General features: G+C 32.6%; 1 protein-coding gene across 3 annotated transcripts in view; it reads left to right on the top strand.

Annotated features, from left to right (window-relative positions):
• The window catches only part of LOC129222098 (peptidyl-prolyl cis-trans isomerase G-like), a 73322-nt gene that overhangs the window by 26055 nt on the left and 21603 nt on the right, over positions 1-25664 (top strand). For all 3 annotated transcript variants that reach the window (XM_054856538.1, XM_054856537.1, XM_054856539.1), the window contains exons 4-8: positions 8072-8179; positions 10324-10368; positions 11745-11832; positions 20511-20540; positions 21564-21709. In XM_054856538.1, coding sequence (XP_054712513.1) covers positions 8072-8179; positions 10324-10368; positions 11745-11832; positions 20511-20540; positions 21564-21709 — 417 coding nt within the window. The remainder of the gene's footprint in view (positions 1-8071; positions 8180-10323; positions 10369-11744; positions 11833-20510; positions 20541-21563; positions 21710-25664) is intronic.

Below are 25664 nucleotides of genomic sequence, written 5' to 3'. Positions count from 1 at the left end.
CTTTACATTTTGTTTCTCTTTAAACGTTTATTAATGACTGGATATACTAAGGGAAGTCTCTGTTTAATGTGATCACTTTGAAACAGTTGATTTTTATAACAATAACCAATTGATAACAATAAAAGGATCACAAAATTAAATTTACTTAATTTAGCCACACAAAGTAAGTTTTAAAATGAATTGCATATGTTATTGCGCAAATTTTTGTACTGGTTATTCCCATTAAAATTTAAAATAATAATCTATTTAGGAGATCTTCAGTTTTCCAGAAACTCATTTTACTTTCTTCTATATCTAATATATAGAAGAAAGTATTGGATTCGTGCAAATTTTCGAATTTCGAATTTTGACGGATTCAAACGTTTTGAGGTGTGCTGAGTCCATTTCGACCATTTTTGGAAAATGTCTGTCTGTCTGTGTGTGTATGTGTGTGTGTGTGTGTATGTGTGTCACGTCTGTGTGTGACCAGTTTTTTGTGGCCGCTCTACAACAAAAACTACCGCATGAAATCGAACGAAATTTAGTACACATATGTGCCCCTATGTGAACTTGTGCCCATTAGTTTTTGGCGCGAATTCCTCCAAGGGGGGTGGAGCAATGGGACGTTTTTCGAGTTACGCGTGCTTGCTATTCCTCAGGAAGTTACTGGTGGAATCAAACAAAATTTGGTCCATATGTTGGTATTAACAGGAACAGGTGCTGATTCAATTTTGGTGTCAATAACTCAAACGGGGGTTGAGCTATAGAACGTTTTTTGTCGTCAATTGTGACTGCTGTATCTCAAGAAATAATGAACGGAATGAAAGAAAAATTTATCGTCAAGTAGCCCTTAGTGGGTATAAGAACTGATTTTATTTTTGTGTCAACAGCTAAAAAGGGGGTAGCGCAATCACCCGTTCTTTTTTTCCATTTTGAGTGCCCTATCTCAAGAAGTAATGCTACGTTCTGGTTGAAATTTGGAATATATGTGAATCCATATGTAAACAGGCTTTGGTTCAATTTTGATACCAATGGCTCCAAGAGGTGTTGATTTTTTTTTTTTTTTTTTTTTTTTTGCGAATAAAAATATTTTTATTAATGCAACAATAAGAAAGATAAATCATAATAGATTGTCGTCTGCGTATTTCTCGTGATTTTAATTGTATAGAAATGATCGGAAAAATTATCTCAATGATTTAAAATTTTTAATTGTTGCCATCCTGTGTTTGTTAACAAATAAATGTTTGTAATTAATTCAAGAAAGGCTTTTAAAATAACTTTCAATTTTCGCTCTTTGCTTTGCTTTTGCAATAATTCAGACATTGTTCAAGTTTTTGCATGTGTAATTTTGTTTTTGTTGGGAATATTGCTTCCTCATCAAGCATGGGGAGGGATCAGAAAAAAAAAGAAAAATGTAGAAGAAAGTTTCGTAATGGCCACAACATACTAGTTTAAATTGTTCATATGCTATGGTTTTTTTAAAGGTGGTGTTCTACTGCTCTTTTCAATCGTTTCAATGCGTTCCTCCTCATGTCAGTATCTGTAGGAGTTGGCTCAATAATTAAAGGGCCATTCCACAAAAAAAGTCCCGCATGTGACATATGTACACTTCTTTTCAAAAATTGCAATAACCCGAAATTTTTTGCCTAAGAAAAGACTTGTGTATGTGTGGTGTTTTAGGTAAAAAATCTTTGTTTGTTACATTTTTAGAATATTGCTTTTGGCATAAAATGTAGAGCTGTCACCTGTGGGACAAAATATCTGATTTCCTGTTTTGTGGCCCACTGTTAGTTCTCACCAGAAAGTAATTAGCAGGAAAGCAAAGCATATACAGTGGATCCCAAAAGTATTCATGCAATTTGAAATTTTTTAGTAAAACCAAAATAACGCAAAACTGAATTCAAATATGAACTCCAATATTTTTTCACATCATTTCTATGTCTGGGTCATTCCATAGTGACGAACATAGGAATGATGTGAGTCAATGCTGTGATGTCATTCAGAGACTGTTTCGTTGCATAACGTGATTTTTAAAGGTCTAATAATCATTTACTTGTGATTTTGCGGTATTTTGTGAAAGAATAAAACTTCTGTGTAATATTCAAGCAATAAAGTACACTATAAATCGCATAAATTGATTTTTGAAACTAATTTACCATAGTGTGACGAACGTAATATTTTTGCAACCTTAAATTTGCAACATGAAATTCAGCTCTCATTTTTCTCTAGTGTTTAGGTAGGTATTATTGTAATAACAATGCAATGCATCATTTTCATTCTTTAACTTTATTTTTCATGCAGAATGATACTCATTTTTATTACAATGTGACAGAAATGTATATTTCTTCAAAATATGAAGTGTGACGAACGTAACAATGAAAAACGTAACTCGGAAGTTACGTTCGTCATGGTGAAGACTCTTTTAGTTTTTTAGACCCTTATGTGTTTAAATATTAATAAGTAAGCAAGCACTGATACTTCGTCTTAAAATTAACTCTCATATCAACAATTTTTCAACATGGATTTAATAAATGCTTTTTTATTGGCTTTGTGCAAAATTTATTTTTTTCTCCTCTGTTTTGAAATGAAACTTTTTATACGAGAGCTTTGAATTTCTGATCCTAAACCTTTTTGTGTGATGGACGTGACGTAGTTGTTGTTTAATTAGTGGCCAGAAAAAATAGAAAATGATAGCATTTGTTAATTTAATTTTGTTGATAAAATTAACAATTTAACTTCAAGGCTTAAGTAAGCATGTATTTGTGTACTTTGGTGACTTTAAACATTTCAAATAGTGCAGGTTTTCGAGACTTGCTTTGATTTAAGTCAAGTCACCAGTTTAAGAGCATTATCCATATTGCTAAGGTTTAGCCTTCAATCTAGTTTGTTCACTTTTATTACCAAAACTAACTTTATTATTGCTATAATTTTAATTGTTTTTCGCAACAATTAAAAAGCGGATTTCGAGTAATTTTTAGTTTTCTCACTGCTTATAATCTATTTTCTTCATTAAAATATACAATCATGTTGTGAGTATGCCTAAATCAGACGCAGAAAGAACAAGAGCTTAGTGTGAAAGAAAACGTACGGTTAGAATGGCAGTTTAGAATGCAAAAAAGAAGAAAAGGTATAAGTTCTACTTCTATCTTGGGTTTCTACAACACACTTTTTTATTTTTTTAATCACACACAAGCAGAACGTTTTTTCCCCAGAAAACTATTAAGAAATGTAATCTTCTTTATGAAAACAAAATCCATTGTAAAGATTGCTTTTTCAAGAAGGATTCTCCCATGAACTGTTTGTTTTTCATTTCTGCCTCAGTAATTCCAATATTATTATTATTATTATTATTTAGGAAGATAACATTTAAGAGCCTATTATTTCCTGAGACTACTTGCAAAAGCGTGCTTTTTGAATCTTTCCGTAAATTTAGCGTGTTGAAAAAGACGAAGTTGCATTGGTTTACAATTCTATTCGAATTTAGCTTACTAGCTTCTCCGCAATTGTTTCTCACCTCCTGACTTTTCATTTTCAATCCCTCAGTCTTCTTGAGTTTTTTTTTTTTTTTTTTTTTTTTTTTTTTTTTTTTTTTTTGACGCAATATTTGCAGCATACGTTCTGCTGCTTTTTTGCTGCCATTTCCCCTAAGTTTACCTGCCATTTTTGCCCTACTTCAACTCTTTTTTTTTTTCTTCAGCTGCCGTTTTTTCCATAAAACGCAACCCAAGGAAATTCCACAAATATGTGTTAAAAAATCCAGTTAATTGTTGCAAAAATTACAAAATATTATGTAGGGACTTTTAAAAACTTAATTATTTAAAATTTTACATTTTATTAATTTCTTATTGAACTAAACGTTTGAAAGATGAAGTTTGTTTCAAGCAATTATGTTCATCACAATTTGTTACGTTCGTCACGCTGATAGCTAATTGTTTAAGTAATTTAATAAAAATTCAACCTTTTAAATATATTCTAGGTAGCTCTTGGGAGGAGAATAAAGCAAAATTTTTCTTTTTATAGTCCTATAAAAAGTGTGGAAGGGGAAATACGATGTTTTGTGATGAACGTAACAGGCCGTTCAACACAAAATTCAAAATGGGCTCAACGAGGAAAAATTTTAAGTTTAGTGAAAGAAATTAAAGAAACTAAAATCTCAAAATATGAGCAATAACTGGAAAAATAATTATATACATCAAATGTATGCTTAAAAAATTACAGGTCGTGTTTCTTGAATGCTTTATAGTTAAAATTTACTTGTTGTTAAAGATGCTCAAGCAGTAATAGGGAAGTTTTCGATTTTTCAATTTTATTTTTATATGATAGAGTAATATGTATGAACATCATACGTGAAAAAAAATTTGGGATACGATAAGTAGTTTTTTTTTTAAATTAATTTTTAAAGTTCAAGCACTTGTGACTCAAATGGCACAGGAAGTAACGTCATGCGCTTTTCCGCCGCGGGAGAAGCCGAAGAACGTGCAGTTGGCTTCGAAGGCAAAACGTAAAGCTTACCTCCTTGTATTTAACTCTTCGCATTTCTGGAACATTAAACCTCTCATCCTCTTGTAAATATTCGAATACCATCATTGATGTTACTTGAGGAAGATTGTTAGATTGTGCTTTAACGAATCTGGCCTCCATAGCGTGTTAAAAAGGATTATTGAATTTCTAAAAAATAAAAAGATCAGTGTGCTCAAAATGTCCGTAGCAAAAACAATGGATTTTCGGTGCAAGGCTGCCCATTAGTGCCCTGTGCCGTAAGCTCGTGACGTTTCAGAAGAGCGCACTTTTGCGCGTGGATTTTTAAAAGTTCATTAAAAATCAATCACGGTGTTTTAAAATTTGGTGATGGGGAATTTTTTGGTTTTGAGGGTAAGTGAACAATATCTAATAGTCAAAATATGAACATTTAATAGGTTGCAACTTCCCTATTATTCTACGCACAGCATCCATCGTGAAAAACCTTTTACGAGATTGAAAAATTAAGAATGTTATCTCTAAAATTATGTATAACACATTAATATTGATTGAGTTTGAAATTTTGGCCTACAGGTTGACATTTTCGTGGAATGTCCCATCATTCTAAATAAAACCCTGTAGTTATTTCAAAATATTGACAGATATTCTTTTTGAAATGGGACAAAAAACAAAGAGAGAGAGAAATAATACGTCATAAAAGTCATCATGCACTCAAAATATTTTCAAATAAATTCATGATTAAACTTATCATATGTCTTTTTTTGTTATTTTTGCATTGTGTTGACCCTTAAAAGTCATTTGGCTTTAATTTTTTATTTATTTATTCCTTAATATTGTAATTATTACTTCAAAATGGCTAGTATTAGTAAAAAACCACAAACCTTTCGAAATTTGTATTTTTTCCCCACAGCAGCAGTAAATCGGTTTGAAATGTCTCTAAATTAATCAATGTTTTCCATTCCCTAGTAAAGTGCTTGATAAAATGCTTTAAAGAAAAGAATCAGACCTAAAACAAGGTAAGAAAAGGGCAAAGTTGACAAAGCGTGATCGGAGATTCACAGTTAAAAAATTTGAAAGATATGCATTTGAGAGCTGTAAAAGTTTCTGCAGAGTTAAATGAAAATTTTTACATTTAATTTTCACCTAAAATTGTTCGCCAAGTTCTATAATTAGCTGGATTAAATAGGACCTCTTCCTGCAGAAATTTTCTTGGCCATGCGAAAAACAGAAAGCTTATGCTTTTCGTCGCAAAATCAATGATAAATGAGCTCAGAACGTTTTGGAATTACGTCTTACTTGCAGATAAAAATGAATTCAACATTTTTGGTTAAATTGTTGTACAATTGTAAATAGAAGAAAAAATTTGGAACTTAATCTTAAGAACTTAGTTGGACCAGTTAATCTGGACTGTGTGAAGGTGTTTTTGTGTGAATTTCCACATCAACATCAAGACTTGGTAGTTTGGAATTTTTTGATGAAATAGTGAATCATACTGTTTTTTTAAATATTTTAAAAACCAAATAATCGGAGACAACTTTGTGTTTTATCAAGATAAGGATAAGAAGCACACGTTTTTCAACGTTTGCGTCTAGTGCCTCAAAAATTGTCCTAAAGTTTAGAAAATATTCCTTCAGTCTCCAGATTTGAACTTAATGTAACATATTTAGAGATATCTGGAGGCTTGATTACCAAAATACAACTTTGAAACAAAAATAGAGCTAGAAACAGTAAGACACGAAGTGTGGTTGAACACTTACTCAGAAATTACGCAAAAAAAGAAAGAAAAAAGAATGAAATCTATTCCCAGACCTTTAAAAAGTTGTTGTTGATACTGCATGATATTCTACTAAATAACAACTTGATAAAAAGTTTGATTATTCAATAATATATAGACATTTTTTAAACTGTACAAAGGCTTTTGTGAGATAAAATTTCCGGCACTTTTTGGTTTTTCATTTGTAAAAAATCGAGTTTTAATGTATTTTTTAAAAAAAATTCATGTAGTTTTGTTTAAAATTGATCATAGATCTTATAATTAAATACCTATTCCGAAATATTAATTCTAACCAATGGATGGGGTCCTATTTCATTGAAAGTCGTATGTGTACGAACACTTTTTTGGGAGTCGCTGTATGTAATGGATCTTAAATAACAGAATCCAATGTATAATGCTAGAATCAAGAACTCTAAAGCTGATGTATAAAAGTTTGTCCGGCACAGGACAGGTAAACTTCATTAAAGAATACCAATTTTTTTTTTTTTTTTTAAATAAGATTTTTTTTTTTTTTTTTTTTTTTTTTTTAAGCAAATTATTTGAGTTCTGTACTTTTGCTGGGTCAATAAATTTTTAACTACCAGCCCTTATTAATTTGTGTATAGATGAGATTATAAAGAAAATTTAGTCCAAATTGTCCCACACATGACCGTGGAATTACCTTAAAGCTTTCTTCTTCCGACTTATCAGTTTCACTATCCGAATTTTTCCCTACATCAATTTGGTTCACTTATGATTGTGTTAAGCTGTGGGAATATTTTTATCAATTTACATTCATGAGTTGAATTCTTGAAACGTCATACCTGTAAGATTTCCTGTTATATTTTAGTTATTAAGTATTTGCTGCTCAGTTTTGAATAATTTAAGAGTTTCATATTCTCTAACTTAAGCATGTTTTGAAAAAAAAAAATTAATTTGAATTTTGACATCTTGAATTCAAATTATGTTTTTTGCAATCACGAGTTTGTGTCTGTGTGCAAGCATGAATGATGAGTGTGTGGATTTGTGTGTGTGTGTGCACGTATATGTGTATGTAGGTGTGAGTGTTTGTGCCTGTGTGCAGGCATGAGTGTGTGGGTATGTGTGTGTAAGTGCGTGTATGTATGCGTGTGTGTGTAGGATATGGACGCAACCTGGAGACGGTTTTCGCTAGAGGAGCAGCATCGTGAGGCCGGTCGAGGGTGGTGCTGCAGAGGGAGGCGAAGGGGGGATAAAATCAAAGGACATCAAAACAATCAAATGAGAACAATAAGCAATCGTGATTTCTCAAAAAAAAAAAAATAATAATAATGAGATACTACTATAAAAATAGATGTAAAATACTTAGTTCAATTTTATTTTCTTCCCCTTATGAAAAGGGGGAATAATCTATTTTCTCAGTGGGTCAATTCAAAAACCTTTACAAGTCACTTTTGGCCCACAGGCTTTTTGATATGCATTTTTGTCATAAATTAACGATTTTACAGACAATTAATTTAAGTCTATGGACTTAGCATTACACAAAATAGGCTGGTAAGATTTGTATGAAAAATATGTATCAATAGATACTAATCTTAAGATTTGGTTTTATACTTGAAATCAGCTACCTTTTATGGATGATTCTATTTTGATTTTGATTTTTTTTAGCTTGATTTTTGCTTTAATATTTCTTTTGATATGAGAGTATTGATTTATTGAGTTGCTCAGATGTCAGTGGTTTTATTGTATTGACTTCTAAACTATTCAATGTTAATAATAAATACTATACATGCTTAAATACACTTTAAATTCTGTATAAATTCAAATGAAATTTATTATAAAAAATATGCGTCATTGTGTTAAATTTTTATTTTTAAACAGGTGAAAAAGGAATTGGCAAAACTACTAAAAAACCACTTCATTACAAGGGTACTCTGTTTCATCGAATTGTTAAAAACTTTGTTATTCAAGGGGGAGACTTTGTATATGGTAAGAGATCTTTAAGTTTGAAATGTATTTTTACAAGCTAGTTTTTATTATTAAAATTTATGTAGTTAAATGAATATTATTTGAAAACGTATGAAGGCTTGTTAGTGAGAAAATGCCAAATTTCCTGAAACTTTTTATAAAATCTATCTATAAATGCATAAGTGATTTTTTACAAGTTTAAAAAATATCACTATTGAGTCGAATATTTCAGAAAGGGTATAAGTCACTTTTTTTTTTCAAAATTGAGTTAGCTGTGTTTTTCCATATTTGTATGTAGACACATCGACTAGTGCAGCAGGGAAGTCGATCCTTGTACAACAAAGCACTTTATTTAGGGGTCACATTTTTCGTTTAGTGCAGAAAGGGCATAAGTCCTGAACTTATGCTCTTTCTGCACTAAACGCGAAGGAAAAAATAGTAAGACGCAATGGCAAGATCATAGAAGAACTAGATTTTTGGGTGTAATGAAGTAAAAACAAATTAGAACGGATTCGAAATCACGGAATCTGAATGAAATTCGCTAATTTCTCAGGGATTTATTAACATCACTCTAGGAATTGCGAAAAAACTGTAGGCTTTCAGTAAGATATATGCTGGTCAAAACAAGAACAACACTGCAGGAGACTTTTTCTAGAAATAAGTGAAGAAATTGTTTAGCAAAATTGCTGATGACTTTCCTCTGAAATGACATTTGTTTGTCTTTTGCAACCAGGATTTTAGGACAGTAAAACAAATGTTAAACAAATATGTCAGATTATTACCATGTGAAATCCAATCTCTTATGAAATTCTGAAATTGCATCAAGATTCATTGTCAAATCTGTAGAAAACAATGAAATCTGTAACTGTTAAAACAAATGCCCTTTTTTTAAGAGGACTTAACTCCAAAATTGAGGTTTTAGAAAAAGATTCTATTGGAGGACAAATGTTTTCAATCATCAACATTCTTAATACTTAAATATTCAATAGAACATCAAATGAACAATTTCGGGCTAGCTATTTTATAGACAGTTTTCAAGAGAATATTGCAAAGTAACACTTGTCGGCTGAACTACCTTTGCCAATATTGAGTATAAAGGGAAAATTTTCATATTGTTGAAAGAAATAACAAATATCAAGATGATTATTTAGTGCAATTTTGAACATAGTCACACTAATATGTACATCGAACTTGGTACACAACAACTAGACAAGAGAAGGATAGAAAAAAAAGATTTCCATGGAGGATGTATTTGATGAATTCAAGTTGCACGAAAAAGACGTTCTACAGTGTAACTGTAAAAATTGCTTTGATACTGAGAATTTCTTTTTTTTTTTTTTTTTTTTTTTTTTTGTATTGTTCAAAGCAAATATGTTTTCACATTACTTCTGTTTTTATTGTTATCAATTGATAAATCAACATATTTTAAATATTTTGGGGTGGCAATGTTACAAATTGGTTTTAATGTGAAATATTGCTAAAGTTTGTTTCTTGGCGGACCTCTAAATATTTTTATAAAGTTCTAAAATTTTACCAGTCTTTTTACTTTTACAAAAAAGAACTTTTTGGGGAGTGAGAGTTCAAACATTTGAAAGTTTTTTTTTTTTTTTTTTGGAGGGGGGAGGCACCCTATTGTGTAGGACTTGAAGGACTGAAATTAAATTTGGCATGAAATTCAATCATCACTGAAAAATCTAATGCACTTAGTTTTGTTGCAAATTCTAATTATTTTTGTTTTCATCCAAATTTCAAGCAAAATTATATTTTTGATGTTATTTCACTGAAGAATTGTCATCAAAGCAATAACTTGACTATGTGTAAACAATGTCATTGATTGCCACAAAGCTCAGTTAAAATAGAGAACAAAGCAGTTTGGAGGACATTGAATTTATGCCTCTTGCAGGATGTTGGGACTGTGATACTTTATGTTTGTGTTCTACTTTTTAATTTCGAAGCATTTGACATGCTGTACATGCTTGCTAGCAGCAATTCTGATATCTATGTAATTTTTATGACAAATGTTTTCTTACTTAGACAGATTTATTTCACTTATTCAGGCTTTCCCCCACTTCTTTTAATTACATGAGTAATATTTTTCTATTTTGTCAAACATTTGTTGAATTATCCTGATATATATTTTTTATTTTTTTTTAATCTTAATTTAGGTGATGGGCGTGGTGGCGAGTCTATTTATGGTGGATCTTTCAAGGGTAAAAAAATTATATATTTATATGAATATGCACTGTGTTATCTGCATTTGCTTTTGTTGATTAAAAAAATAAATGTTCAATTTTTACAATTTTGAGCTTCCTATTCTTAAATATATAAGCTGGGGAAAAAGTCAGTTGTTGATAAATTGAAAACTTTAAAGCTGCTTTGACAGCTTTTTTAGCTGTTAACTGTAGGTTACGTTTTGGAAGAAAAAAACATTTTCGCTCAGAAAGCTTAATGTATAGAGGGAAAAAAAGTATTGAAATCTTCCTCTATCTTGTGTTAAATGAGTATGTGCTTAAAAAGTTTTGAAGCAAATACAAAGAATCAAATGCAGTAGAATCATGTTCCCAAACAGTATTTCTTTCAAATTAATTTTTAAGAAAATGTGTTGCATCTTTCGCTTTTGTTTTATTCTGTAATACTGTGAAGACAGAAAATTGCCAGCATGTTGGAAGAACTATTTGAAGCAGTTTAGTGTAGCATTTTCACAATTTTTTCTTAAGTGAGTAGATCTGCCGAGCACAAAAGTTTCGTATATTTCACTGGAAGGAGTCTCCCGCTCAGACTATCCCTAGAACTACAAATCCATTTTTTACTTGTAAGCTACAAACAATGGTAAATACCTCATGGGGAGTTTTATTTGTAAAAACCTTTTGAAAGCCATAATCAGACTTATAAATACGTGATTCTTTTGTTTATTCATGCCAAAGAGGATGGTGAAGAGCAAATGCAGTTTTATAAAGGTTTAGTTGGAGAAAATACAATTTGAGTAGCTAAAAATGCAGAAAACATGGTTAAAAGTGCTGAAAATCCAGTTTACCTGGGGTATATATCTTCCCTGGTGTAGTGTTAGGACTGTTTTCTAAGAAAGTGTCTGAGAAATTTCGGTGGGAATACCGCCATCTTCACCTCTGAAACATAAGTAAATAAATTAAGGATATGGAGCAGGCAGTGGTTTAATGGTTATAAAAATTACCCCCTTTTTTTGACCTAAGCAATTTTAATTTATTCATAAAATACTGAAAACAATAATTGATAAGGATAATGTTATACTTTCGAAATTTATACTCTTACTAGACCATTAGATACTGTAAAACTTAATATGTTGAGCTTATTCAATGGAAAAGATACAATTTCAAAAATACACATCACTCACAAGGAACTTGAATTAGTGTCAGCACTAATTATATGAGTATAGAACAATATTCTGTCCCCCGTCCTTCCCCCTAGAAAAAAAAACCAATTGAAACCTTTTTTTTCCTGAAGTGCTTATAACTCATAAATGAAGGATGTTAATTTTTTATTTCTTACTGTAATAATCAAATGTATATAGTGTTTGATACCTCATTTAGCGTATTATTCTCTTTGTTAGACGAAAATTTCATCATCCCCCATGATGAGCCGTTTATTTTATCAATGGCTAATAAGGGAAAAGATTCTAATGGCTCCCAATTCTTTATGTAAGTATAATGAGTTTTGAAACTCATTCTACCTATGTATTCTTGTAACTGCAAAAATCCTTTAAGTTCTGGAATGTTATCTAATACCTACTCTATTATAGTATTTGTTTTGTATATTTTCTTTTTCATTTGTCTTTTCAGATGAGGATTTTTTTTCCCCCTTAAATTTCTGAAAAGCCAGTATAATTCCTTTATTGCCGAGAAACTAAAAAAACATGAAAAATCTGTTAAGACAATGTGCCAAACATGACAGTATATTAGTGATGGGCATAATCGAGATCTTTTGATAATCGAGATCTCGGGAATCGAGTACTTCTGATAATCGAGTGATTGATAATCGAGATCTTTTTTAATCGATCACTCGAGTGATTGATTATCGAGATCTTTTGAAATCGAGAACTCGAGCGATTGACTTCTCGAGATCTTTTGAAATCAAGAACTCGAGCGATTGACTTCTCGAGATCTTCCGAATCGAGTACTCGAGCGATTGACTTCTCGAGATCTTTGAAATCGAGTACTCGAGCGATTGACTTCTCGAGATCTTTTGAATCGAGTACTCGAGCGATTGACTTCTGAGATCTTTTGAATCGAGATCTCGAGATGTTTTAAATCGAGATCTCGAGATGTTTCAAATAGAGATCTCGAGACGTTTGAATCGAGTACTCGAGTAGTTCATTTTCTGAGCTTTTCCAAAATTGAGTTGACTGCTCGGGGGTGCCCACTAAAAGGGAGTGGGGCGCAGCCTGTGCAACTAAAATTTTTAGAGCCGGTATTTTGAGAAGGTTTTTTTTAATCTCATTTTCGGAAGGGGGGAGGGGGTCCATGGCGCAGCCTGCGAAACCGAAATTTTTAGAAGCGGTTTTTTGAGAATTTTTTTTTTTAATCTCATTTCGGGAGGGGGGGAGAGCTCTTTCTAGACGGATGCTCCGTAACATTTGAGAGGGTGCGCCATCACCCTGCGAAAGGGGGGAGGTGGACTCCCTTGACTTCAGTTGAATTCCCGAGTTGTTTTGGCAGAGGTGCGCTCGAGATAGGAATGTGACATTTAGCCTACTATTTAGGGGTATAAAGGGGTGAACCCTCCTGGCTTTTAGAAGTTTTAGGTTAAGTTGGGGGGGGGTATTTACACCCCCCTTTTAGAAGGGGAATCAACACCACTCCCCCCAAATTCCATGAAAAATTCTAGTTTTTACATTTAAGTGGGTATAGTTTTTTGTTGTTTTCCGATAAAATGAGCAAATACACCTTTTGTTCCCTTACCCTCCGGTAAAGTTCGAAATGCAAGCTTGTTTTAGGGGGTCGATTCGATAGATTTTAGTCTTCATTTTGGGGTCGCAATCCTTGGGGGATGCAGGTTCGACTAGATTCCCTGTTAGCTTGTCAGAAACTAGGAGCTCGGCATTTGGGCGACTGAGTGATTTATTCGAACGGTTATGCATTTAAACTAATGATTTTCAGTTATCACGTGATTATTTCAAATGGTTTCGGGCTCTCAAACACAAAGTTAATAATGTAAACAAGTAGGGGAATAGTTGCTCTGCGCAAAAGTACTCATTCTTTCCTAGTTTACAGCTTTGCTTTTTTTTTTTTTTTTTTTGGATGTTTTTGGAGAGATTTGTTACGTATATTTATCTGACTAATGCATGAGGATGAAGTGTGAAATATTTCTGATTGCGTTTCCCAGAGGATTGGGATTCCCTTCGCATTGAAAAGTGTACAAGTGTGGTTTGAAGTGCATTGAAGTTCATGATTATTTTTTTTCTTTCTTTGATCCGCTCTTTTTTATTTTTCAATATGCAATAACAGTAAAAGTGTTGGGAATGAAGTAGAAATGTTTCTGAGTGCATTAAAAAGAAATATTGAAGTTTGTCGTGTGGGATTAATTTTAGCTTCCACTCTTCGGCCCAATTTTTAAATAAAAATTACATTTTATACAGATTGTTTTTTTTTTTTTTTGAAATTCCATACGCAAGATATTTGTGACTTCTTGTGTGCATAGCATTTATTTTCGCGTGGGTAGTTAAATTTAAGTATTTTGCTTGTTTTACTCGCTTCTGTTTATGTCATATTCCTTATAGTTTAATAAATGTTGATTAGTATATTATTTACTCAACTTAAAAATTTTCAGTCAATTAATGTGCTGATTTTATGTTTTTTTGTTTTTGTAAAGTTGAGGCAAAACTGCTGAAAATACTTAGGCTCGCAACTGTCCATTTCGGAACTTAAGGTTCCATAGTTACGTTTCATTTTCCGTGCGCTGGTCCTCAAAAAGGTTAAAATTGATTGTCAAGTTTCTCTGAAAAGCAGATTACGTATTCGGTTTTCAAATCATCCGAGATGCTCGATAACCGAGCATTCCACAACAAACAAAATATTATACAAGAGAGAGCTCGGGGGAGGGGGGTAAATTTCGCAGACCGCGCCATTGAAGTTTTGAAGAGGAGAGGGAAACTTAAGCGGGCTTTAATTTGTTTTAGAGAGTTCAATGTCGCATTTGAGGGATGAGTATCATCGCCATGGGGGGGGGGGGCACCACTGCATTACAAACACCTTGCGTTTAAACATTTCATAAACGTTTTAACATGGCTGCCACAGCGTTAACAATCGCTTTAAAACGTTAACTCAACGAAGTGTGCTCTCTGACTAACCCCATTCGAAAAAAAGCAGAAGCAATTATTTGATTCAATAACCTTGTAGAATGACAGGGGTGACACATTTAAGAAGCAATTATTTGATTCTAAAACCTTATAGAATGACGGGTGTCCGTCCGTCCCTGTGAGCAATGGCGCGCTTTTTATGACAATCCCCCCTCCCCCAAGAAACGATAATCCGAAAAAGGGCTAAGACTACATTAAATTTTCAACTACACGGTTTGTACCATACCGGTCAAGGGCGCCCATATGCAAAATTTTAAGGGGAGGGGCTCAGATATTTTCCCCATGGTTTAATAGGATATTTTCCCCATAGAAACCGATTTAAGTACAGATTAGAGTTATTAAAATTTGACAGTTTTAATAACTTATTGATTAATTGCTGGAGAAGAAATAATTTTACATTTTTGCAAAAAAAAAAGTACTGAAAGCAAGGATGTCCTAATTTCAAAGAAGGGGGCGGGGGCTTGAGCCCCCACTTGCCCCCTCCCCTCTATATGGAAGCCCTTGATACCGGTTTAATATATTTTTAAGTTTAACAACTCTCAATTTTAAACCTGCTAGTGTCACCCAATGACTTGCCCATACTATCATTATCCCTCACTTTTTAATAAAAATTGTACATACGTACGTATTTAATCTTAATAACTGTCAAGTTCAAAACAGTATGGAAAGCGTTTCTCTATCCTTTGTTTCAAGATTTCACCACCGGATCACACCAGGGGCGGATACAGAAAACCATTTGAAGGGGAGTGGGAGTCATGCTGAAGAAAGCCCTCCCCCATGAACGAAATTCCCGTTTTAAGTACGAAAATATTCTGAAACTTTTTTGGGGGTCAATAAAAAGCCCCTAATCGGTCAGGAATAAGGCACATAATTGGGGATAAACGTTGCAAATTAATTTCATAAGCAATAAAACAAAGTAGTAGTTCAAATATTTTCTTTGAAAAATAATTGATGTATTAAAAAGATAAGATACTGTCATCGTTTGCATTTTATGCATAAATTATTTGAACACAATGTGTACGGATACTATTCTCGAGAGTTCCGGGGGGGGGGGGGGTCATGACCCCCACGACCCTCCATTGTATCCGCCACTCACACAACACATGCCCCTCCATAAATCTGCTTTTATGATAATTAACAATTTTCGTTCTAAAAATATCGTTCTCTGTCTCTCTCTCTCTCTCTCGATTATTAAGGAATCTCTCAATTATAGAAAATTCGAAGCCAAACATGCAACTATTACCCCATTCGAATAAAGCAAGAGAAAAGCAATCATTCGATTTTAGAAATCATTCCAAATCTATCCATTCCAAGAGCAAAGGACACCACCTATGAAGCTCTTCCCCCAAGAGCAATACCCCCAAAAGAGACAAAATCCCCTAAAAATTACAATCCCGCAGTTTACGTCAAAACTCCCCCCCCCCCCCTCCTTTCTTATTTGCACCCATAGAAATGAATTACACGAGAAGTTAACCACTTGTTTTATTAAGAAATAACTAAGTACCTTTGTGCCGAGAAGTAACATGAAATAACAAACGTTTTGTATCCCAAATATACAGAGTACTGCAGAAACGTGTTTTGGAGTTTTAAGGTACCTTTTTTTCAACAAAATAGTAAGCTTTTACATATAAGAGGCAATTCCTTTGTTACGTATGGGTGATTTTGGCCATTTTTGGCCCCTTCTCCCCATGTAAGGGTACGTAAGGTTTTTCAAACACCTCCCCCTATTCTTACGTAAGATTCCATTTCGTTTTTCGAAATAATGAAATAACTAATTTAATATCACTGGAATCGAAATTTAATTCACTATTATTAAATTAAACCTTTTTGTGTGAAGAAATATTTACTAAAAAGTTGGAATCTAGACTGAATGTGTTTTCCACATTTTTTTTGTATATGATGCGATAGTAGTTAAAAATAAAACATGCCATACATAGTGCAATTCTTTTATTATGTTTTACATAATTAATTCTTCGTAAAACAAATAACAGTCATCCTAATACTTTTTATTTTCCAGACGCAAATGAAACATCGGCTTGGAAAATATTGCGTAAGAATGCGTTTGAACCCCACTCCCCCCCCCCCCCAAAGTATGTAGACATTTTTCCAACCCCACCCCCTCGGGACCCTTACGCAATTAATGAATGGTCCGTAAAGACATCCAGTAATGTCCTTACATCCACAATCTCACTATTTTGCGTTGAAAAAAAGGGTTCCTTGAAACCTCGAAACACGTGTCTGCAGTGATCTGTATATTTGCTAAATCGTTTGTTATTGCCTATTACACTTGTATCATTACCCAATCGTATAGTCGAAGGTGAACGTAAGGGGGAAGACGTCCCCTCAGGTTTTCAACTTAAGTATTCCCCCTTTTTACCTGAACTATAATTTTAATGCCACTGAAGTTAGAACCTTATAAGCGCCTCCAACATTTACTTCCACCACCGGGACACACAACACATGTCTCATACAGACCCGTCCATGTGTTCATTCATTAACACCTTTCGCTCAAAACATATCATTAGACTACCAAGCATCCCCAAAGAATCATTTGATAATCAAGCATTTAACAATATACATTCAATTATAACACTATTCGAATGAAACATTCGAAAGGCAATTATTTGTTTGTAATACCATTTAGATCGCAAGGGTATCTATTCCTCAAGTGTGCTGGCACACTTTTTAAAATTAGGGATCCTCTCTCCCCCTCAAGAAGGACACTCCCTAAAAAAGTCTAACGTCCATTAGGAATATCAATGGCGTAGTCTGCGCAATGACCAACCTCCCCTGTGGGCTCCTCAGCGCTGCCCGTCTTTCTGGGGGAAATATTAAAAGGTTTCAATGCAAATTTTTTCAGAAGACAGAAAAAAACCATGCTCATTCATAAGTAAAATCATTAACTTTTCAAAGCCAGCCCTTTGACCGCCTAAATGACGGATCCGCCCCTGCAACTAAAACACTTCAGAAGCAAGGGTGCCCACCCACCCTGAGGTCAAGCTCCCCCCCCACCCTCAATATCGCAGAGACCTCCCCCCAACAAATGAGAAAAATACCCCTTAAAACACTCCCCCCCCCCCCAAAATGTCAATAGCACAGTCTGCGCCATGACCCCCCCCCCCCTCCTCTCTAGGTGGGCACCCTTGTCAGAAGTCAACTATATTGAGAGGTTCATTCGATTATCAAATCGATCGAAGAATATACTGCTCGAGTGATTGACATCTCGAGAAGTTCAAAGCGAGAACTCGAGCAGTTGATCGCTCGAGCACTCGGAAAGTGACAATCGAGAACTCGAGAAGTTCATCGCTCGAGAACTCGAAAAGTGATAATCGAGAACTCGAGAAGTTCATCGCTCGAGAATTCGAAAAGTGATAATCGAGTACTCGAGAAGTTCATCACTCGAGAACTCGAGAAGTGATAATCGAGAACTCGAGATACGATAATCGAGTACTCGTGGTAATCGAGTTCTCGAATGATCTTGAATAATCGAGTGATTCGATTATGAGAACTCGATTATGCCCATCACTACAGTATATTGTGCAATTTAATACACATCTTTTAACAGGAAAAATTTTGATCCCTCAGTTTCGTGTTACAGTTGAACTCTTTTAATACGACCACGGTTGATATGAAATCATGCTAAAACGAACATCTTGTTAATTAAGCTTGGTTTACTATTGAGCTACAATAAAAATGTCACTGATATTACATAGAAACAAAAATTTAAGTTTCAGTTAAGACAAGCAAAATTTTTTGACCTCTTCATGGAAAAATTTCCTGATTGAATACTTTTTCTGTTGCTTTGTGCCATTGCAGAAAGCTAACCATGTTTTCCTTATCCTTTGAATAAATTCCTACCCATCTTTTAGTTACCATGTGGTGACAGCTATCCCTTTACCACATGGCACAGAAAATTTTAAATGACAATGAAACTACAGTCAATGCAACCCCCTGCGCATTCCTTTCTCATTCTCCCCGAATTCAAGCTTGTTAGCTCTCAATTAGGGTGGGAGAAGTTCTGGAGTGCATTGAGCTGGGCTATTGTGAGATCTAAAGCATTTCTCCGCCTATTGCTATTCTGGGAATGAAAGGGTCGAAACTTATACTGTTGCTGTTTGAGTAAAGGTTGAGGAATAAACAACTGGTTGAGAACAGGTTGAGGGATAAAACCGTCTATCTCTTAATTTGAGTATTATCACCTGTCTCCTTTTCCCGGCCCAATCATCACCTATTCTTCGAATAGGTTCTTTAGTTATCACTAATACAATTTTTTTTAATGTGTGGGACAGTAAATGCTTGTCCCACACATTTTATTCTTCCCTAGAACATGGATAAGGTAGGTTATTTCATGTTGTAACTTGGCTTATTTTTTCTGGTTCATGAAAGAAATTAATTGGTAGTACTTATCCTGACAGTCTATGTTTCTTATAAATTAAATGCTGCTTTTTTAGCCTATTTTCCCATAAAAGTCAGAGAAAGACGAAAAAAGCATGAAAGAAGGCTTAATGCATCTTGAAAATATTACAAAAAGCAAAAAAAAAGTCAAAAATAAAAAAAAAATAAATAAATATCGAAAAATTAAAAATTGGAAAGTAGGATATTAAGATGGGGGAAAATGTCTGTCGGTCGATCTGTCTGTCCCCCCCCCCCTAATAACTTTTGAGTGATTAGTCCAATTTAAACAAATTTTTTGTTTGAATTATGGATGTTTTATCTTTAAATTTGGGCAACCATTTATTATGCTTTACATCTTTACATTTTTATAATACACTGCATTTTATCATCATTGAAAAAATCTGTTAGAAAAATTTTCCTATATTTGTACAAAGTGTAAGGCAAGATGAAAATAATATCAGAGCAATAAGGTATACATGGCAACAACATTGTGTAAAATTTTGAGATGAGAAAAAATTTGTTATGTTTAAATTGTTATTTTTATTTGTCGCTTTTAACTTTCATCGCAAGTTTTTTCAGTATAAGTGAACTTAGTTGCTGTACTTGTAAAAATATTTGCTGCTAAGTAATTAAAATATTTTTCCAAATGTGCTCTGAGTTTTACTAAAATATTTTTTTAACAAAAAATTAACAAGGTTAAGTGAACAATTTATAGATTTTTTTTCTCTATGTATTTCCTGATATCAGAAATTTTCTTGAAGTTGTATTATCCAGCTTGAGTTTTTAAAGAAAAAAAATGGTAAATGAAATACTGCTCTGAATCAATTAATAATATTTTTATCAATTGCAAGATCGTTCAATTTATTTTCCTAGTTTCAAAAAAGTTACATTCATTATTCACTAAATATATAAGTTAAACTCACATCTTTCCGTTAAAATTTGTACCAAATACAGTAGACTCCAGATTATCCGCGGGACGGATTATCCGTGAATCAATCAACAATCGCGAACATGTATTTTTGCAGTAAAAAGCGAATACCAGTGGCTTTTTTTTTTTTTTTTTTTGAAAAATTGTAAATTTACACTCAGTTGTTTTTGCTTGATTGATTGATTTAATTTTATTATTATTATTATTTTTGTGCGTTCTTCATCGTACATACACTTGTTTGTTATTGATGTTAAGTTCGGTTGTGCAAAAATGCAAAACATTTGTACTGTACTCTATATATATTTTCACTGTTTGCAGAAAGTGTTATGCATCAATACAGTTAAGAATTTGAGATAGGACAATTTTTACCTGATTTGTCCCCCATTTTAGTCTTTTTGCGGTTATCCGCGGCACTTGTGCCACCCAATTCCGCGGATAATCGGAAGTTTACTGTAAGCTTTTGTTGTTGCACATTACAAATAAAGCTAGCATCTATTTCACCAAGTATGATAGTCTTTTCTTTTATGCCAAAGTTAGTTAAGTTCTTAAAATTTAGTCAGTATTGGTTAGTATTTTATAATTTTTGGTCAGTAAAGTCAGTATTTTTGACCCTCCAAACAGTTTTACCCCCTGTTTCATGCTTTTTTTTTAAATAAAATCATGTACGTTGTTCCTTACAAATTATTTTTTCTCTTTAGAACTACTCAATCTGCACCTCACCTAGATGGGTAAGTGTACTTACTCTTCCATTTATACTGAAGTCTTTCAAGGGTTCCTCAATGTTCGACCCTATTCTTACAACGTTTCTCAGTAAAAAAAATATAGTGGTTTACTTAGATATAATGGTTAATAGTCCATCTTTAGTCTGAATATAAATGTTGACAGATTTTCATCTCAATATATTCAGTTATATCAAACTCTTTATTGAGCAATTACAAACTGCTTAGTAAGCTTACTTGACAGAGGTTGACTTTGTTCTGATTTTTCAGATTGCCATAGTGACGAGAAAAATAGTTGTTGTTTTTATTTATTATATCGAAATATATATTATATCGAAAATTTATTAAGAGAACAAATTTTCGAAACCATGGTTACAAATCATTTGCGTTCATTAAAGGCTTAAATAAAAATACTGTTTAGGTATACAAACTTAATTCTTGTGATGAATAAACCAATGCAAATTTGCCACAATAACCAGATCTTTATTTCCACATCCTAGTGACCATTAAATTTTTTAGGGATATACCTCATATTACCTAATCTAGAAATCCACTAGTCATACTATGATACGTGCAGATTTCTCTTCATTTCCATTCTAGTCCATTTGCAGAAACAAAAAACTCAAGGAGCAGGGTTGTTATTGTGAAAAGCATAATTGGAATTCAAAACATCAAAATTCAGATGAATTTTTATTTATTTTTTTTTTTTAATTTTCAAAAAAAAATTAGCATTATTTTAAGAAAAATGCAAATGAGCTGTGAAACTGTAAAGTTCTATGATGGTGCCAACCAAAAATTAATTATTCAATTTAAAATGGTTTCTAAGTGAGTGTGAAACATCTCCCCCCCCCCCCCTCCCAAAAAAATGAAGGTGTCTGGATTTAACTTATCTAAATTATGGTAACCGTAGATATTCACTTCCGTAACATAGTGGTAACAATATGCATCTGTTTTCAATTACTGTTTTAAGTTTCCATTAAAAAGTGGAACTTGTTAGACTAGTTTTATAGCTACCCTTAAATTTTTTGGTAGGAAGCATACAGTTTTTGGAAAAGTGATTTCTGGGACAGAAGTTGTTACTTTGATTGAAAATGTTGAAACAGATAGCAACTGCAGACCATTGAAAGATGTTAAAATTGTCAATTGTGGAGAAATGGTCTTACAAGTCAAGTCAAAAGGTAAATTAATTTTATTCATTGTAGTTCAATATATTTTTCATCGTTTTGAATTCCCCATTAGTAAATTTTCTATTTTGCTTCCTAAAGCTTGCATTGCTTAGCTTCATAAAAAGCGTAATCTAGTTATAGGATAAAATAAAAGGAGATCTATTAATGTAATTGAAATCAAAAATAAATTAAACAAGTACTTTGACCATAATTAGTTCAAGTATCTCAGTTTTCATTATGTATATTTTTGATTTGTTTTGTAGATTAAAATAATTTACAGGCAGGGGTGCAACCAGGGGGGAGCACAGGACCCGTGCCCACCCACCCCTCCCCCAGAACGCTAATTTGAACAATATTTTAAAATACTCTTTTTTTTTATTCGAATGAAGATGAATGAGCTTTGAGAAAACGAAGTGGTTCCAAAGTAAGCAGGGACGACGAGAGGTCATTTAAAACTTCCCCCTCTTAGCTTTTTGGCATTTATTTTTCTGTAGTTGGGAACTCATTTGAAACGTCAGTGATTACAAGATCGTATCTTCTTTCGTGTGACAGTTGATGGATAAGCAGTAAATCTGAGGAGAAAAATTTCAGAAAACAAATTCACCGCCACTTTCGTTTTTCTCGGAAACACTCCCCGATTGACGACGGGTGAAAATGTTGTCCAACAAACCTTGTATTGCAGACAATAAGACAATTTTATAAGTGTACATATGCAATGTGGATATTTCGGACTCATCAAGTGTAAGTGATTTTATTGATTATTTTGTTGTATTTTTGAGTGATTTCATGCCATTTCAATGTGTTCCTTTTTTATTCTTTCCTTGAATGATCTTAAAAATATGAATGATTTAGAGCTTTTGGTGATAAAAATTTGTGTGCATTTTGACTTGTTTCATTAATATAGTAAATGAAGTAATAACAAGTTTTGATTTCCATTTATTAATTTGAAAATCTTACCGCCATACTGTTGTTTCAAGTACTTTAAAGTTTTTTCTTAACCTGATTTCAATTCTGGCATAAGAACAATAAATGTTTTTGCAAGTTTTTGAATAAATTGCAAAACTTATACAATTTTAACGAATTTTACTAAATAATATTATTAATAATAATAAATATATATTGATGTAAAGAGAGAGAGAGAGAGAGAACGTTGATAGAGTGTTGTGAAAAAAAAAATTGTGCCCCCCCCCCTAAAAATATTTTTTGGTTGCGCCCCTGATTTACAGAAATGTTTAAAAATCTGTATAGTGTTGTTGAATTTCAATAACATCGAACTTGTATAAGAAATTCATTTCCATAGAAATGTTCTAACGTTGAGCACGTATTTCTCCAAAAATGGCATGCTACGTTTGAGATTTCAATCAATCCATCTTGCATCCTGTAAATGTTGCAGTTATTTCAAAATTATGATGTAATTTTTAATTTGTGCTAACTTAAATAAACTCATTTTATTTTTTGATTTTGTTTTTAGCTGGGAGTTTAGCTGTTTTTAAGTTACTGACTGTTAACTGCGTTTAGAAACATATTAAACCTTAAAATAAGGCTGTTTGTTTAGTTTTTCATTTGTTTGAAAACATTATATTGTTATCAGTATATATTTTTTTCCTGTGTCTTATATTTTTTTCTGAATGCTTTATATTAAAGGTAAATGTTTAGTGCTCTTAGTTAAACAGTAAAAAGAAAATCCTTTTCCTACATTAATCTGCAGCAGTTTACCATGGCTCACACAATCGTCTCCTGTTTATTTATTTATTTATAATCACAAAGCACATTTTTTATTCAAATCAAAACTTTAACAGACACAGGCAATAAAAATGTATTTCTCAGAATTTCTTATATTGAGTTTTGTAGAGTCCAAAGAATACAATTTTACAAAACCCTACAGGATGATACAGATTCTTTCAATCTGATCTTCCAAGTTTTGCTGAACAGTGTATGATTAAATGCTCTTAAGTTTTTAGGAAATTATACACAGAAGAAGCACTATAATGCACACCTTGGGACCAGAGCTTTTGCGTTATATAGATCATTTCACAAATTTTGAAACTAATATTCAGAATATAATCTATATATTTGCACTTCAGAATAAATTTTATCTGCAGTGTGTATTAAAGCACTAATTATGCAATTCAGTATATATGTATTGTCATGCAAAAAATTTTCACAATCAAAATAAAGGGAATTATCCTGCAGTTCTGCTAGCTTTATGATTTGCATCAAAGCTGCATTTTCAAGAACGACCTGGTATTCGTTTTTAACTGTGAATGTTAATTTTCATTTAAAAGCTATAAATTAAGGGAAAGATGAAAAACTGTTTCAAAATTTAATTTGCCTTTCAACTTTTTTGTTTTCAAGGCAGAACAGTAGTGTTGCCTTGTGAATTCTTGCAACATTTTTTCTTTTTACTCATGTATGATATACAGTATCTCCAACACCTTTTTTCTCACAACAAACATTGAATTGATTAAATAGCATTATAATGACTCTTGTATTAATTTCAAAGCTTTTTTTTTTTTTTTGCAATGCAATGAAACATTATTTGATATTATCATAAAAAAAACACAGCCCAGTAAATATCAACAATTGGGAAGAGTACAAGATGATACGGAGTCCTATGTATAATGTTTTTTAGGGGGGGGGGGGGGCAATACAATTGTACATTACTTGATGTTGTTACGAGAAACGAAAATGTGGTAAGTGTTGAATGAATGTCAACATTCACATAGCAGAAGACATCAACAAAAGAACAAATGTATATTTCTAGTGAATCACCGGTAGCTGTTTACATTTTCCATGATGCACCGAATCTTTCATAGCAGCATATATGTGCTAACAACTAAACAATATTTCATCTTTTTTTTTTTTTTTCAAACATTGGTGTGCCTGTACTTTGTTTTCATTCTTTTTTCCCCCTTTTATATTTGCAAGTGCTTGAAAAGCTAACAATTAGCTTTTCAAGTTCTTCATATTTATTTTAAAAAATAAATCACTCAGGAACAGTTGTATGTTTAGCTTTGTTTTGTTTCAAATATAAGTATATTGGGGTCACTAAGAATGGTACACGTGGTACCTCTGTTAGCACACATAAAAGATTGTTAAAACTGAAATTCGGCAAAAAAAAAAAAAAAAAAGAAAAAAGAAAAGAAATTCATTGCAGATATTCTGATTTAGTCTCTCGGACACCTTTAGAATGCTGTCTCTTGCTTAATTCTTTATTAAAAAACAGTAGTTTTACTTTATTTTACTTCTTACTTGTTATTAGTTTACTCTAGCTTGCACTGATCCCCCCCCCCCCCCCTCCGCTTTAAAACCATTGTTTTAGTGGTCTGTAATTTTTCTACTCAAGCCTGCTGCTCCAAAATGTTTATTTTCATGCTCTAAAACAATATTTTAGCTGCTCCAAAATAGTGTTCATCATTTCCATACCCGCCCCATTGAGATTTACTTGTCAACATGCTTATCTTGTATAAATTTTGCCACAAATGTGACATGTTACTCTACTGGATTGTAATTGAATTATTATAATATATACTGATAATTTTGTGCAATTAAATATTAATATCCTGTCAACATAAGTTAATTTGACAACAATGTTTTGGTGATTTACTGTCTTAGCACAACGTAGGTGAATGTGGGGCAAAGTGAAATGGTGAAATATTTACTCTACTTTTAGTGCCATCTATCTGGTAATATTTTATTTATGTGGTATCACATATAAAATTATAAAGTTTTTGTTATTAATATTTTAATTATTAAATGAGATCTTCTAATATTCGATGCAGTGCTTATTTAGTTAGTATTATGCATATTTGTATTTTAAATATTTTGTACAATTAGTCAAGTGGATGAAGCAAAATGAAATAGCTTATTTCGTTTACTCACTCTATCATTTACTAAAACACTAATGTATTCATCTATTAGGTAATTCATTTACATTCCTTGGCTTACTAATTCACTGATTTATTCA

The sequence above is a fragment of the Uloborus diversus genome, chromosome 5, assembly GCF_026930045.1.
Source record: "Uloborus diversus isolate 005 chromosome 5, Udiv.v.3.1, whole genome shotgun sequence".
NCBI lineage: Eukaryota > Metazoa > Arthropoda > Arachnida > Araneae > Uloboridae > Uloborus > Uloborus diversus.
This window is presented reverse-complemented; position numbering and strand designations above follow the sequence as displayed.